A 16,799-nucleotide genomic window follows, 5' to 3' on the forward strand; every position below is an offset into this window, starting at 1 on the left:
ATTTTTAAATGAACAAATGCGCCTTTAAAAAAGTATGGTTCTCAAAGTGCTCCAAAACATTTATTAACCTTCAAAATCATTACTGGTTTTAAGTTAAAATAAATGCAGATACCTTCACTATTCCTTACCATCATTAAAAACTATTCAATAAGACCTGATTATAAAAGAAATGACTTCCAACTTGAGATGTACGACATAAATGACTAACCTAATTACCTAACGTAAGAGCTAGGTAACTGACTGACAGTTTCAATGATGAACTAAAAATTATTTATAATTGGCCTATGATTTCTAATACATATGGCAGAAGAAATTACCAGTAGCTGGGGTTCAAAAGACCCACAACCTAGTACTGGCTCTGCAACTGTACAACTCTGGATGAGACTCCCAATTTCTCAGTTAACCTCAGTTTTATCATCAGTAAACAGGGAATCAGAGAGATTTTTCTTTTCCCTTCAGAACTAACACACGGTTAGTACAACGATACACAATCAGTCCTGCATTCAAATTCCCAATCAGTGGATGTGAATTAATGAGATTTTATTGTTGTATCATCTGTGCCAAATATAAATCTTAAAATATCTCCTTCCTTTTTAGTTTTTGATTTTCTTGAGAGGGGCTTAAATATTTTTATTCATACCAGTCCTTTGAAATGAACTTTACTAAAAAAAAAAAAAAAAATGCTTTCTTTTTTAAGTATCAAACCTTATTAAAACTTTAGGAAGACAAAAATTCATATTCCTACGATTTTTCAATCTATTTTTAACTATATCATTATGATCACAATATGATAGAAGCTTAAAAAAAAAAAAGAAAGAAAAAGACTGAGAAGCTACATACCTTTTAAGTCTGAGAGATGTTTCAAAAATCTTTTCCAGGTTGCTGATCTACATTTTCCACACAACCCCCTGTATTGCCTGAGTCAATATTTACCAGGTTTACATTGTGCCAAATACTGTTTATACATTATATAACATTATCTCTTTCAATTATTAAAACCCTAAGAGGCCGGCTTTCACCCAAGAAAGTGAGAACCAGCTCTTATATGATTGGACTCAGATCACTCAATTAGTAAGTGGTAGAACATGGAGTTCAACACAGACTTCCTACTGATCAAACTCATATGCCCCATGTAAGATGCCAAATTGAAAGTTCAGCACATTAATGTCCTTCAAAATGTCACATATACCTGTTGGCAGATAATCACCATATGTGAGATGAATCACAAAGGCCAAGAAAGTCAAGGTAAAACTAACAATAAGATAGGTTAATTAATAAGAGACATAAATTTTAATGTGACTACTTAACCTACAGTTAAATCCAAAAAGGAGGAAAGAACTCTTATTCCAATATACCTGAAGGTACTTTCTCAGAGTTGAAAACTGTAATCAAGTTGTGAAAAAAACATCTTTAAAGAGCCATGTGAATCTAATTAAGTAAAATAAGAAACTGTATCTATGGAAAAGTACATCAAATTATGTAGCTAGTAAGGACAGTGATGTAGATCTATATTACCAAAGAAACATGTCCATATTGATAAAAACAAAATGTCACAGAAAGATTCATATAATAAAATTTTAAAAACAGGATAACCATGAAGTCTGAAAGGATATCTAGTAAATACAATTCGTACACCTCTGGGTAGTAGGGTTAATAGATAAGTTAAATTGCTTCTTTATTTCTTTCTATGCCATTTGAAATCATCTCTCTCCCTTCCTCATGGCAAACATGAATTACTATTATACTTAACAAAAAAATTCACCCCTTTCCATTCCTGTTCAATACCACTAAAGAACCTTCTCACACAAGTGAGGCTAGGTTTTCCTATGGGGAGGAGAATATAATGTACACTAGCTTAATAAATATTTAGATCCAGGTGATGGTTAAAATTTTAACAGTAGATAACTAAGTTGGTAACTGTGGTGCTTTGGGTTGAATCAACTCAATTTCCCCAAAGTTGATGATACTGGAATAGCCATATATTATGTCCAGTAGTATTCAGTGATTACAGCCTAAAATAACTACATAAGGGTACAGTAAGCTCTAACCTACTACTTTCTTTCTCCTATCGTATGATTCCTAGAATACAGTCTTTTCAATAAATGGAAGAGCTCTGAAAATCTCACGTGTAAGCCAAAGTCTATTACATAAACATATGCAAATAGCCATACAAGAATACTTAAAAGCAGATATGTTTGAAAGCTTTGTTAAAACAAGCCCTAGAAATGCCCTACTGGAGCCAGAGACTCTTAAAGCACTGAGGAGGAATAAAGGGAAGAGTCAAGAGAGATAAGACAACTAAGTAAAGAAGTCATACATAAGACAAAATTAATATATCCTAGAACAGGAAGGTCTGAGAAGCAGTCTACATTCTTACCAAAGTCACTATGCAAAATATAGAAGGATTTCAGTATTTTTCTGTAAAGAAATCTAAAAGACTGCTAATGAAGCTGTAAGGATGCAAAAATATTAAATTATAAAAATATTAGCATTGGGCAGCCCTGGTGGCTCAGCGGTTTAGCACCTGCCTTTGGCCCAGGGTGTGATCCTGGAGACCTGGGATTGAGTCCCACGTCAGGCTTCCTGCATGGAGCCTGCTTCTCCCTCTGCCTGTGTCTCTACCTCTTTCTCTGTGTCTCTCATGAATAAATAAATAAAATCTTAAAAAAATATATAAGCATTGTCCAATATTTCTATTCCTTCAGATTCTTTAAATTGGTTTTAATGAAAAAATTTAGCAAGATTTCAAAATTGTTTATTCTCAATTAGAGGGAAGTAGTCATAGAGTTTTAATAAAATCCTGAGAAATATATTCATATGCTGTTGCTTCTAATATTCATCAAGAGATTTATATCAGTTAATTAATTTAGATTTTCGGGATCCCTGGGTGGCGCAGCGGTTTAGCACCTGCCTTTGGCCCAGGGCGCCATCCTGGAGACTCGGGATCGAATCCCACGTCAGGCTCTCGGTGCATGGAGTCTGCTTCTCCCTCTGCCTATGTCTCTGCCTCTCTCTCTCTCTCTCTCTCTCTCTCTCTCTGTGTGACTATCATAAATAAATAAAAATTAAAAAAAATTAGATTTTCAATCCAACTGTCAAAATCAGGCAGACATCACAAGAAAACTACAAACCAATATTCCTTATTAATACAGAAACAATAACCCTCAACGAAATACTAGCAAACTAGATTCAGCAACACATAAAAAGCATTATACACCATGGCCAAGTGGTATTTATCTCAGAAACACAAAGTTCATTCAACATATGAAAACCAATCAATATTAATAGAATTAAGGTCAAAAACTGCATGATCATCACAATAGTCACAGAAAAAGCATCTGACAAAATTCAGTACCCTTTCATTAAAACTCTCAACAAACTAGGAATATAAAGAATGTGTTTGGGCTACAAAGGGTATACAAAAAAAAAAAAAAAAAACAGATAAAATCATACTTAATGGTCAAAGACTGAAAGCCTTCCCCCAAAACCAGGAACAAGACAAAGATACCCAATCTTTCCACTAATCAACACTGTCCTGGAGGTATGAAGTAAAGTAATTAGTCAAGAAAAAGAAATAAAAGACATCCTGACTATCAAGGAAGAAATTTAACCATCTCTACTTACAGATAACATGATATCGTATATGTAAAATCCTAAGGAAAACAGCTACTGGAATAAAAGCCCGCAGGACATAAGATTAAATTAATATACAAAAATCAATTGTATTTCTTTTATTTTTAAAGATTTTATTTATTTATTTATTTATTTATTTATTTATTTATTTATTTATTTATTTATTTGAGAGAGCGACAGAGCAAGCATGAACAAGGTGGTGGGAGGATGGGCAGAGGGAGAGGGAGAAGCAGACTCCCCTCTGAGCAGGGAGCTGATGCAGGGCTTGATCCCATAGAACCCTGGGATCATGACCTGAGCCGAAGGCAGATGCTTAACCACCTGAGCCACCCAGGCGCCCCTCAATTGTATTTCTTTAAACAGCAATGAACAATCTGAAAATGAATTAAGAAAATAATTCCATTTATAATAACATCAAAAAGAATATTTAAAAACAAAGTGAAAAAAATCCCCAAGACTTAGAAATTGAAAACTACAAAATACTGTTGAAAGAAATTAAAGAAGACTTAAATGGAAAAGACATATGTTTATGGATTAAAGGCATTATTATTAAGATGGTAATACTCCTTAAACTAATCTACATAGAGTACAATCTCTGTCAAAATCCTAACTGTCTTTAACAGAAATTGACAAGCCAACTGTAGACTTTGTATGGAAAAGGCAAGGTATCCAGAACAGTCAAAACAATCTTGAGAAAGAATCACAAACATGGAGAACTCACACTTCCTTTTTTCAAAACTTCCTACAAAACTATAGTAATCAAGTCAGTGTGGTAGTTGCACAAGGATGGATGACAGATCAACGGAATAAAATTAACAGCACAGAAATAATCCCTTCATGCACAGTCAGTTGATTTTGACAAGGATGTCAAGACAATTCAATAGGAGGAAATTTTTCAACAAATGGTGCTAGGACAACTAGATATTCAATTGCAAAAAAAAAAAAAAAAAAAAGAAAAAGTTGGACTCCTATCTAACACCATATGTCAAAACTATGGATCAAGATGGATCACAGACCTGTAAAGCTGAAACTATAAAATTCTTTGAAGAAAAAAACAGGCACACATCTTCATGACTGTTAGGTCAGGCTGTAGTTTCTTAGGTGGGACACCAAAAGCACATGCAGTAATGGAAAAAAATTAGACCTCATTAAAATGAAAAACTCTAGGATCCCTGGGTGGCTCAGTGGTTTAGCGCCTGCCTTCCGCCCAGGACGTGATCCTGGAGTCCCACATCGGGCTCCCTGCATGGAGCCTGCTTCTTCCTCAGCCTGTGTCTCTGCCTCTCTCTCTCTCTCTCTCTCATGAATAAATAAATATAATCTTTGAAATAAAATAAATAAATAAAATGAAAAATTTTGTGCGTCAAAAAACACTATCAAAAGAGTACAAACACAACCCTCAGAATGGGAGAAAATATTCACAAATCAAACATCTGATAAGGGACTTCTATTCATAGTATATATATATATAAAAAAAACTCTAACAACAATAAAAAGACAAGGCAATTAAAAATGGGCAAAGGATTTGAACAGACATTTCTCCAAAGAATATATACAAATGGCCAATAAGCAATGAAAAGATGCTCAACATTATTAGTTATTAGAGAAACGTAAATCAAAACCATAATCAGATACCACTTCAGACCCACTAGAATGGCTAATATTAAAAAGATGGACAATAGCAAGTGTTGACAAGAAGTAACAAAGATTGGGACCCTCTTACACTGCTGATAGAAATGTAAAATTCAGCCACTGTGAAAAACAAATTTGGCAATTTCTCAAAAAGTTAACACAGATTTACCACACAATCTAGCAATCCTACTCTTAGGAATTTCTAGTCAGAAGACTAGAAAACCTGCATCCACAAAAAAATTCTATTCATAGCAGCATTATTCCTAACAACCAAAAAAGAGCAAACAACCCAAAAGTTCAAAAATTGGTGAATGGATAAACAAAATATGGTATATCCATATAATAAAATATTATAGGTCCATAAAAAGGAATGAAGCACTGATACATGCTACAACATGGACAAACCTTGAAAACATCATGCTAAGTGAACAAAACCAGGCAAAAAGTCACATATTGTATGGTTCTCTTTTTATGTGATGTCTAAGAATAGGTGACTCTATAGAAACAGAAAGTAGATTAGTGGTTGTCAGGGGCTGGGAGAAACAGAGATGAGGAGTGACTGCTAATATGTATGGAGTTTTGGGGGGTATGGGTAAAAATGTCCTGGAATTAGATAATGATGATGGTTGCATAATTTTATGAATATATTGAAAAATCAAGGAATTGTACACCTAAAAAAATTTAAAACTAAAAAAAAAAATCGTTTTAACATCTGTTTCTCTAGTAGGTTGTAAACTGCACAAGACAGCACATTGCCTTAATATCTATCATATCCCCAGAGCTCAGCACAAAACCTAAACCAACTAAACTTTCAATAAGTATTACTGATTAGAATGAATGCATACTTTATGCCAGTTTGAGGCATGTACTAATTCTAATTCAAAACTTTTTTCTGTGCTTTAGATTGCAGTTTTATGTAAACTATTTTCAGATATCTACACTTACTCAATAACAAATAGCAATGCTTTCAGATAACTTATAAAACAGCAAATATTACTTTACAAGCTCATCTCTTCTTACTACACCCTGAAGGACTGATGAATGCCTTTCATCTTTATACTCCCATTACCTGCTTCATTAATATCTTCTGCAACGTCTGAATAGTGGCCAGATTATTCTTAGCAACAGAAACATTTAAATTTAAAACTATACTATTTTCAAATTAAAATAAAGGACATCTTTAAATATAAAATAGAAAGTGACTATAATGCTGATTTGGGGTTCTTCTGTGATTATTAGCTATTTATGAATAAAGAGTTAAATGGCCTCTTTATTCTTGAGATACCAAAATTAAGACAAAGGGCTTGTACAAGAAAAGCCTAACGTTTCATGGTTCCTCAAGTCTCCTTCTATACTGAAGAGTAAAGCATTAATCATGCAGGGTAACCTACCAGAGCCTTTAACTTTAGTCTTTTATGAAATATTCATGAAATATCCTTTTAAAGATCTGAGATTAATTGAACAATGCCTGTCCTCTCATAACTGTGGGAAATGCTTATGGACTACTATATTAAAATGATGCTGACCAATTTAAATAAATTCTGGTTGTTTAGAAAAAAGTGACTTACTGCAGTGCTTGCCCATTTTTATTTTCAAATTAATAATCTTAAAATTTTTTACTTTGTGTTTTGTACAGTGCTCAGAGCAGTAGCATCCTTTTCAAAGTAAAATTTTAATTTAAAAACTCTGTACACTGCAATCTTTTCTTCAAAATAAAAACTTTTGGCCCAATACAGAGTAAAAAGAGTTGCCTACACTTGGTAATCATAAAATGTCATCTGTCATAACTAAAAATAGTGCTACCATGCATGCCTTACATACAAAAGTCATCCAATTACATTTTGCCTCAAATCAAATTCTTACTAAGCTCTTCCTTGAATAGCCTGAAGTCAGGTTTCAATTTTAAAATCTTTTGTCTAGGGGGAAAAACGTTGAACTAGCTGGTCCTAAAAACACTGGTAGGACAGAGAATGCTGGCAGGACTAACTACTTCCTAAGCAAAAGCAAATATTAAGTTTTCTTTCATAAAGTCAGGCAGTTAAATGGGAAATAAATAAATATATATTAGAATGATAACAGAATGTCATTTTACAACCATAATCTTTAAATAATTATGTATCTATTAGAAAATCACAATCCTTAAATCAGATTCTTCCCAATTGCTAGGAAAAGTGACTAGAACTCAAGAGTTGATCATTTAACCCTACATAGTAAGCTTTTACCTCCACCCAGTAAGCACTCACCAAGCTAATGAATGATAGGTGGAAGGTCCAAAAAAGATCGTGCAGAGTGGGAACTTAACTCTTTCAGCAAAGACAGTAAGAAGGGCATGAGTCCTATTTCTTCCTTTGATTTACTATCAGTTATGACCCAGACTAGATCACTTAACCTAGTTTCCCCCTAGTATAAAATTAGAAAATAGATACCCAGTTAGGTAGTGAGGCTGAAAAGAGATTTCACACATGGAAATATTTGGTGAACTAAACACAATAAATAAAGGCAATATCCTGAGACGAAGTCAAGTAGGGCAATCAATATTAAATGCAATGCCTCACAAAGCCAAGATTTTTTAAAATGTGAATTCAACTTTCTCTGAAAGCACAACTAATTTGGTTTCAGTGAGCAAGGTTCAGGTTCATGGATACCTACTATTGCTACAAAGTAGCTCAACCAAACAGTTGGCAAAAATACCAGCATTTCCCTTGGCCATCTCCTCCTCCTGTAACTAGAGTTTCTGAAAAACCACACACAATTTTGGGTCCTTGTCTCTTATCACTAAATCTTTCCTGCTTTATTTCCAACAACATTACAGCACACTGGCCAATTTCTACCACCACACATCTGAAGGAAAAACATTTCAGGCAAAATCAGCATGAATTCTATACTTGTCTTTTCTATAATAATTCAGTAGTCCCCTATTCTGAGCAAGAAACTGTCCTGAGTCTTTTGCATACTGAGCTTGGAAATATTATTAAATAAATTATGTAGGGCTATAGCCTGAAATTCAAGTCTAACCACAAAAGTCTCACTTTCTCCATACCACATTTTTATTTAAAGGAGTATGTCAATATTCATACAGGCCTCATTTATAAGTTAAATTCACCAATTTACTTAATTAAGTTCATGTAGCTTTCAATATTTCCTTTAATCTCACATTCTATTTATAGCTTTATTAGAAGGCAAAAAATACAGTAGAAAAAAATTCTAACTTCCCACTTCCAATTTCTCTAAACCATGATAATTTTCCCTCCTCCGGAAAATTTATATAGCTAATTCCATTTTCTCTAAGGTAAAGCTAAACAAAATCTTTAAGTGTGCAAAACATACATATTTCTTTTTTTTTCAAAACATACATATTTCTAATCAATGATTCTCCCTACCTGTGCAAACTTGAATAACATTTAATGTAAAGGATGTCAAAATAAAGATACTTCCTATAAAAAGCCTATTCTGTTAAATTTTGGTAAGCATGCAATTAATTATTTATTTTAAATTACTAGAACTGATCAAAATGTACACAAATATAAACATGAAATTAGAACAGACATTGGTTCAATGCATAATTTACTATGGTTTAAATTTTATTTCTTGTTGACATCCAAGCATTACAACATGACAAGAAATAGGAACCAAACTTTAGAAATAGAAAATCACTGCTCAAAATCCTATTTTCTACTAATAAAAACTAAATGGAAAACACACTGTTCCCTACTCTAGAAACTTGAGAAGCTTAATAGACTGGAATGGGAAAAGGGGTTCAAAGCAAATTATTAGTACAAAGAAAGAGAATTAACTTCAATAGTAGGTAAGCTAATTCTATTTATATAGACGGTCCCTAACTTAGATGGTTCGACTTTAGGATGATGCGAAAGCGGTACATATTTAATGGACATCATACTTTGAATTTTGATCTTTTCCTGGGCTAGCAGTACACGGTACACTACTCTCACGATGCTGCATGACAGCAAGCTGCAGCTCCCAGTCAGCCACACGATCATGAGAGTAAACAACTTATACAACCATTCTGTTTTTCACTTTCAGTATAATATTCAATAAATTACATGTGGGGGCACCTGGGTGGCTCAGTGGTTGAGCATCTGCCTTTGGCTCAGGTCATGATCCTGCAGTCCTGGGATAGTGTTCCTGCACGGGGCTCTTGCAAGGAGCCTACTTCTCCCTCTGCCTGTGTCTCTGCCTCTCTCTGTCTCTCATGAATAAATCAATAAAATCTTTAAAAAAATTAATTACATGAGATATTCAACACTTTATTATACGAGGATTTCTGTCAGACTATTTTGCCCAACTGTAAGCTAATATAAATATTCTAAGCACATTTAAAATAAGCTAGGCTGTTATGATGGTTAGGTTTTTTAAATGTATTTTCAACTTATAATATTTTCCATTTATGATGCATTTATAAGGATGTAACCCCATCATAAGCTGAATAAGATCTGTACTTCTATAACCATTTGTACCTACTATATTTACACTGAATATAAATTAAATGCTCACTAGAATAAACAGCTGATAGTATAGACAATTAAATGAGGTAATATTCATATTGGAATACTGAAATAGACCAAAACAACGTATTTTAAATTATTTTAGGTTATTTCAGTGGAAAAATATACAAATGGGTGCATACAACAAAAAACAGCTATAATTCCTCTTATTCTTATGAAAATCATAATTTTATCAAGTCTGTAGTCTGAGAGGAGAAATTCCTAAATCTATCTCAATGCCCAACTCTTAACAGTGGACTTCCAGGGGTATCAGTAATATTTGATAATTTTTAATCTTTAAGTTGTTTTGAGCTCCTTAAGTAAATGCTATATAGGATAAATATACGATAGTGGTGATACAGTATTTGAGGAGACAACAGTATTTTAGTGTCAATGAATACCTTACATAAATGCTTAAGTGGTGACTGGACTGAAATGTGAAAGCTCTAAAGATTTAAAAAACGTATGTCTATACATTTTTACACACACACACACACACACACACATACACATACACACAAGTTACAAAAGTCAGCACAGCTTCATCTGTGATAAAGCAGAGAAACAGAAAATTTGGTCTCAGAATACTGCTCCAAAGATGCAAAGAGAAGTGCTGGTTAAATTTAGTAACATTAAGGAGCCTAAATTCTAGCAAGAGATGAGATCAATCAAATAAAATAGGGAACTTAGGGGATACCTGAGACCAAAATAAGAATTCTATTCACTTCTTAAGTATTCTTCCTACATTTAAGCCTGTCATCCAATCCCTAAGGACAAAATTATTCTCTGGCTCAGAGTCCCCACGAGTATTTTGACAATACTCAACAACTAACCACACCTACCTTCTTTCACTGCTAGTGTGAAAGATTACTGCCTATTTTATTGCAGAGTGAAGACCACAAAAATACATACCATGTTCAATAAAATGACACAGATTATAAATGACAAAAAAATCAAAACATGGGTCAATTTAGTTAGGTTTTATATTTTTCAATCTTCAGTTGTTCAAGTACAAGTAGAAACTGTAAAATAAAAACAAAAGCCCATGTCATTAGCTGTGTGGTCCTAAATAATTTAATCTCTTTCATTTTCTTGGTTTCCTTACCCATAAAATGAGAAAGTCAGAATAAACAACTAGTAAGACACTTTGCCTGCATTTTTCAAGATGTATGTCTAGGGTTCAAGGCCAAGAATAAACCTCGCTGAACATCAGAGCTCTCAGCCTCTCCCTTCACCTAGGTATACAGAACCAACAAGGAGACCCAACGATGAAGCCACCACTATTTTGACCTTCCTGGAATTCACTGGCTAGATATACATGTATAACCAGATACTTATCTATACAGACATCTATAAAAGATCTATAGATATCTTGACTCTTTTTCTAGCCTCTAAATTCCAGGAAGGCCGAAATAGTGGTGACTTCATCACTGTATCTCCTCGATGACTCTGTAGGGCTTGCAGAAAGCGAAGTAACGCCACCTGAGAGGATTAGTAAAGATCTCAAGGAAGACTGGGCCTCTGATAAGTACAACTTGGGGAAAATGAAATGGGAAGAGGGGGCATTTCAGACAGAAAAAAACACAAGGAAATGCAAAGAACTAGCATATTTAGGAACAAATCCTTCAATGGAGCTGGAGACAGGAGTAATGAGACATGGGATTATAAAGATTGGGACTAAGCCATGGAATGCCTTTTCAAAGTCCAGGATAGACAGTATGAACTTAATTCGTAAGTAAAGAAAAACCCCTTAAGTGCTATGATTACAGCCACACTTTAGGAAGATTAACTTGGCTGCAACACATAGGATTTAGTGGAAAAACCAGTTAAGAGTTCTGGTAAGGAATCGGGAATACCCTGACTTGGATAAATAAATAAAACAAAGGAGATATTTCCACCATTGCTCTCACTACATATCCATACAAGACTTTAAACTGTATATAAAAGAAAACATTTGCAAATTTACTTTTTTAATATAAACCTGGTTTTCATCAAGTGATTTAACTACTTAAAACTGGTAAGATAACAATTTTAGAGTTAATACCATCAAAAATGCATACATAATACTTAATCTTGGCCAAAGTTTCAGAAGACACTTCCATACATTTGTATGATATTGTGTACCACCTTTAAAAAAAAATAATTTATACCATCTTCTGGAAGGCAATTTTGTACCATGAACCAAAAACCTAAATACTATAAAACCCAACAATTTGGAAATAATTATGGATAAAAACAAAGATTTATATTCACTATAGTCATTTTAGCATCGTTTATACTTGCAAAAACATTAGGAATAACAAATATTTAGATGGGATTAACTGTACACACTTAGAATACTAATCATTAAAACAATGTAGAATATTTAAAAATAAAAGGCTATTTCCCCATTTAGTGAAAGATTATAGAACAAAAGGTACCATATGACCCCCCCCAACATATACACACACACACCACTAAAATTAATATAACCAAACAAAACCACTCCATGTAAAGCAATAGTTTTAGTCTTCAAGAAGCCTCAACTTCCTACAACAAATGTATATACATTTATGTATGTATGTATGTATGTATGTATATAGAGTGTTGTGCAGCTAAACCAAGATCTAGAAGAAATATCCACTGAATGCCTAAACATCACGTTTCAACTAAGTCTAGAACTGAAAGTAAAGGCCTTCCTCCAAACAGGGCTCAAAATTGAATAATGCCAAAGTTCTTTCTCGAGGTATTTTTGGGCTTTCCCAAGAAGTAAATGAGGCATTTCACGCAGCAAGACCCCTGCTCCTCTCTACCTGAATGTCAGTATGCATGTATAACTATATCCATATTCAGTAACCTTAAGCCTCCAAAGAAATTGCTGGTGGCTTATCAAAAGTAAAGACCAGGGGGCCTACAAGAATCTTTGCAAAAAAGTATGCTCCAGAAATGGGCCAAAGGCAGTTTCTCTTAAGATATAATCAAACTGAATTTTAATGCCAGAAACATTTCTGTCGCCATCCTACAGAAACTCCTCTCAAAGGTCATGTACAGCACGTTAACTGCCAAATTCAGAAAGCACTGTAATAATAGACGGTGTTGCACAGGTTCCTAAAATTCCACGGGGTCCACAACCATTTCTCAATCTTAATATTAAACAGCTCCTCTGTACTATTTAACCATTCAATTCCCAATTCTTTATTTCTCTGAGCTTCACAGAAGTTCTATATAGTCACTTCAAATTTGAAGCTTCTTAAACCGAACTTGGCATCATTTCTGTCTATTTCTACTGATACAAAAAAAGCACTAGCACTGCCAGTGTTCCACTCCGACTGAAATTTCATGTTGTCCTTTGAGGCCCTCCTCACTCTAGTCCCACAGATTTATGCCAAATGTCAAGTACTACTTACTTGAGTTTCTCAAATCTGTCACTTCCCTTTCATTCTTATTTCAGGCCAACTTTAGGCATTATTTGCTTTAAGTATGGGCACAAATACTAACTTCTGCCTCTAAGTTCTTCTCAAATTTATCTTATAAAGCACCCCAAACCAGTCTCTCAAACCTATCATTTTATCATTCCTGACTTTAAAACTTCCAAAAGCTCTTTATTTCCTTCCTGGTAAAATCCAAAAGTCAATGTCCTCTGCAATCTGGTCCAGGGAATCTTCTCATAAAACTAAGAGAAGCTTAAAATTGGAAGCCTAGAAATCACACAAATGAGGAAACTGAATGAAGACCAAAAAAGGTAAGTTTCTTACTCTGGCCAATATTAAGTCACCAGACTGGAATCTTGAAAACCTACATCAGTATTTCCTAAATTTGCCTGATAATAACATGAATGACACCAAGATTTTTAATACACAGATTGCCAGGCCCTTCTGCTATAAATTCCGATTTGGTAGGTCTGAGTCCGCTCACGGGAATCTGCATATTTAAGAAGCCCTAGGTGATTCTCCTCTTCAGGGAAGTTAGAGAAAACCTGACCTAGATCTTACAAATCTTCTAATCTTCTATATTCTCTGACCATATCAATCTGATCTTTTAACTGCTACCTTATACTCTGGTTCTATCCAAAAAGCTCTACTCACTGTAGAGCTTGTTTATAGGTTATAAACTATAACCTTGTTATATACTTATATCTTGTTTAGAGGTTATATCAAACCTCCAAACCTTCCTATTCTAAGCTCTTCAAATGCTTTCTATATAACCCCAATACTCCAGTAATATGTGGATTTCACTTGTTCTCACTACGCTAAGAATGGAAAATCAAGGATAAAAAACATCTAAAAGAATATAAATTATTCCTGGTCTTAGCCTGAAAGATAAAATGTCTTAAACACTAGTTAATCAGCAAAAAAACAAAACCTCAAACTTTTTAAAACACTGAAATCAGAATAGTTCTCACTTATGTTACACTATTATACTCCACCATCATTAGATGATGGATTGTGTTTCAACCATGGCATTTAAGGCAGGGAGGAAAAGTAGGAAAAAAAAATAGGGGCCTAAGTATTTTTTTTTTTTATAAACCCAGAGCCTAGATTTGATTCTTTCCTCTACCATCACACACTTCTCATAAAACGAAAAAAAAAACAACAACAAAAAACTCATTTCCTCATAAAATGGGGAAAAACTCACTCCATGGTAGCTTTGCCTTCTCAGTGATTTCCATTTAAGTCATAATCTGTAATCTACAACATTAAAATTAGCTGCTGACAAATACTAAAATATAACTTCACCAATGAATCAGAAAAATAGGTACCAAGCAAAAAAAACCAAAGACAAGCACTAAAATATTAGGCCACTCCATTTAACATACAATGTGAAACTCCCCAGAGATATCCAAGAGTAAATGTGATTTTATACTTAGTGCCTAAAAATAATCAAAATAAATCTCTGGCATAATATGGGCTATACTGGATCTTAATTTCTTCTGTCTCAAAATATCCCTACATTAGTTCAGCAAGTAAATAATTTAAAATGTTATTAAATAATCTAAGATTTAAATTATTAATACAGAACCTTAGTATCTGCAGAGTAGACCCTGATGTAACTTTTTTACCTATTTTTTAAAGCTTGTTTTATTTGTATTATTATCACTACTATCAATTTTAATTATCAAAAACTAGTGCATCAATTCACCTTTCATTTTGTAATACTCATGGTCAGAAGGATGAAAAAATAAAAATCCTTCTTTTCATCAAATTCACATATAAAGAAACCATAAGGGTAAAAATCCAAAGCTGTATTATTTTCTATTCTTTATATTATAACTATAAAAATCTTTGTCTCAATGGGAACTCAATCTCAAACTCACCTTTTACCCACATTTCTTTATTGAACCAATTTTTTAAATTATTATAATTAGCTTCACATAATTAGCTTGTTTTTAGAAACATTATCACAAATTCTGCTAACAACTCTACTATAGAAGGAAATAACATTTTTTAAAAACTATAAAACTTGAATGTGCCCAGAAAAAAAAACTTGTAATATCTACTTGGACTACTTAAAATAGCTCTAATAATTTTTAAGACAATTTATTACAAGTGGTCCAAATAGAAGCCTACCAACTTCTCTTAAAAAAAAAAAAAAAAAAAAAAAAACAGCACATTTAACCATCTACATAAAATATTCATTACAGTAAACATTTTAGCACTTATGGGCTTAAATTCTTACACAATGACCCACTGAGACTTGAAAGGATCTGCTGGGCTATCAAGGGGGAGGAAAGGGGATCAAGATCACTGATTGGTTATTACAAGGACAAAGGTTAGAGACTTAAATATAGACATGCATTTAAAACGACCATGTATACATTAATGATTTCAAGATATACAAAAATATAAACTACTTAAAGGGTGACTGGTAATGACTTTAAAGGTTCAATCAGATTTCCAAGAAGAAATAAGCTTAACTGCAAACGCAGTATTCTGCTACCTACAAATCTTGGATAGAATTTCAACTATACCAAATCAGCTTTAAGAAAAAAAAAAACTTAGTCACAGAAAATATGCCATTATGTAATACAAAGATAGCTATGCGGATTTATTGCGCCAAAGTGACCAACAGATAAAATAAGTTAAAACCATACCGTTTACAACATACAAGATTAAAGAACAGTACCTAATCAAGGATAGGACTGCGAAGCCTAAACCCAATGCCAGTGAAACAGAGAGCGTGACATTTTCTCGTACACAACCAAATATAAAAACATATGAAATAGCTGTTTTAATCTTTACTTTCAAAGCTTTCTCAGGCTTCATTTTCAGTCCAAGATATATCTAAAATTGCAAAGCTTATTCATAGAAATAGATTATTGGTCACATAAAAAAACTGAATAGAAGATTAAAAAGCAGATATACCCTTATCCTTCCAATTTTTCTTCTGACAGTCCATCTCTTGTCACGATCTGCCCTCCAGATGCAATTATCAATTATGCATACCAACAGAAAAGCTGTAACTGCACAAATCTACCCTGTGAGACATGAAATATCCGTTTCCTCAACCGAAGTCTGCAGTCCCTGCTGCACAACTGCAGCAGGACTGAAGTCACCTGACGTCTTCTGGGTGTGGAAGAGTCTGACGCAGTGCAATCTGTAACTAGGCTACTAATACTCAGGCACTACCGCCTTCCTCCTATGTGTTTATTGTTCTAGTCCTTTGCTTGTTGCTCATACCAAAGAGAGCCACTTTTGCAGGGGGATGGGGTAGGCAACCAAAGAAAGGAAAGAAAAGAGGACTGTTCTTTTGTCAGAGTTAACCACTGAATATATTTGAAATGCACTTACAGCTATATGTAATTTTTTTTCTTTTCATAGATGAGTGAATTAAGCTGATTTTCAGTTTCATTGAAAACTCTAAAATCAACAGTTACCTAATAAGATAAAAATGGACTGATCCAAAGAAGGATAATAGCTTAAATTTCAAGCCTGGGAAATGCTGAATCTCTTACTTTCTCCTGAGTTTATTAAGGCTTAAAGCATTCAATATTTTGCAGCCTTATGAGTTGTGAGTATGAGAATCACGAAGTCAAATTATTATATTAATATTTAC

The 16,799-nt window shown here is 33.7% G+C and overlaps 1 protein-coding gene across 4 annotated transcripts in view; it reads right to left on the reverse strand.

The window, feature by feature from the left end:
* RTN4 (reticulon 4) overlaps positions 1-16,799 on the reverse strand; it is a 70,466-nt gene that overhangs the window by 18,499 nt on the left and 35,168 nt on the right. Inside the window, exon 1 of one of the 4 annotated variants that reach the window (XM_072768392.1) lies at positions 16,109-16,389. The exons of the other annotated variants lie outside the window; for them this stretch is intronic. Within the exon in view, the coding sequence (XP_072624493.1) occupies positions 16,109-16,142 (34 nt within the window). The 5' untranslated portion in view covers positions 16,143-16,389. Of the gene's footprint in view, positions 1-16,108; positions 16,390-16,799 lie in introns of those variants that run through there. 4 annotated transcript variants of the gene reach the window in all.

The sequence above is a fragment of the Canis lupus genome, chromosome 11, assembly GCF_048164855.1.
Source record: "Canis lupus baileyi chromosome 11, mCanLup2.hap1, whole genome shotgun sequence".
In the NCBI taxonomy this organism is placed as follows: Eukaryota; Metazoa; Chordata; class Mammalia; order Carnivora; family Canidae; genus Canis; species Canis lupus.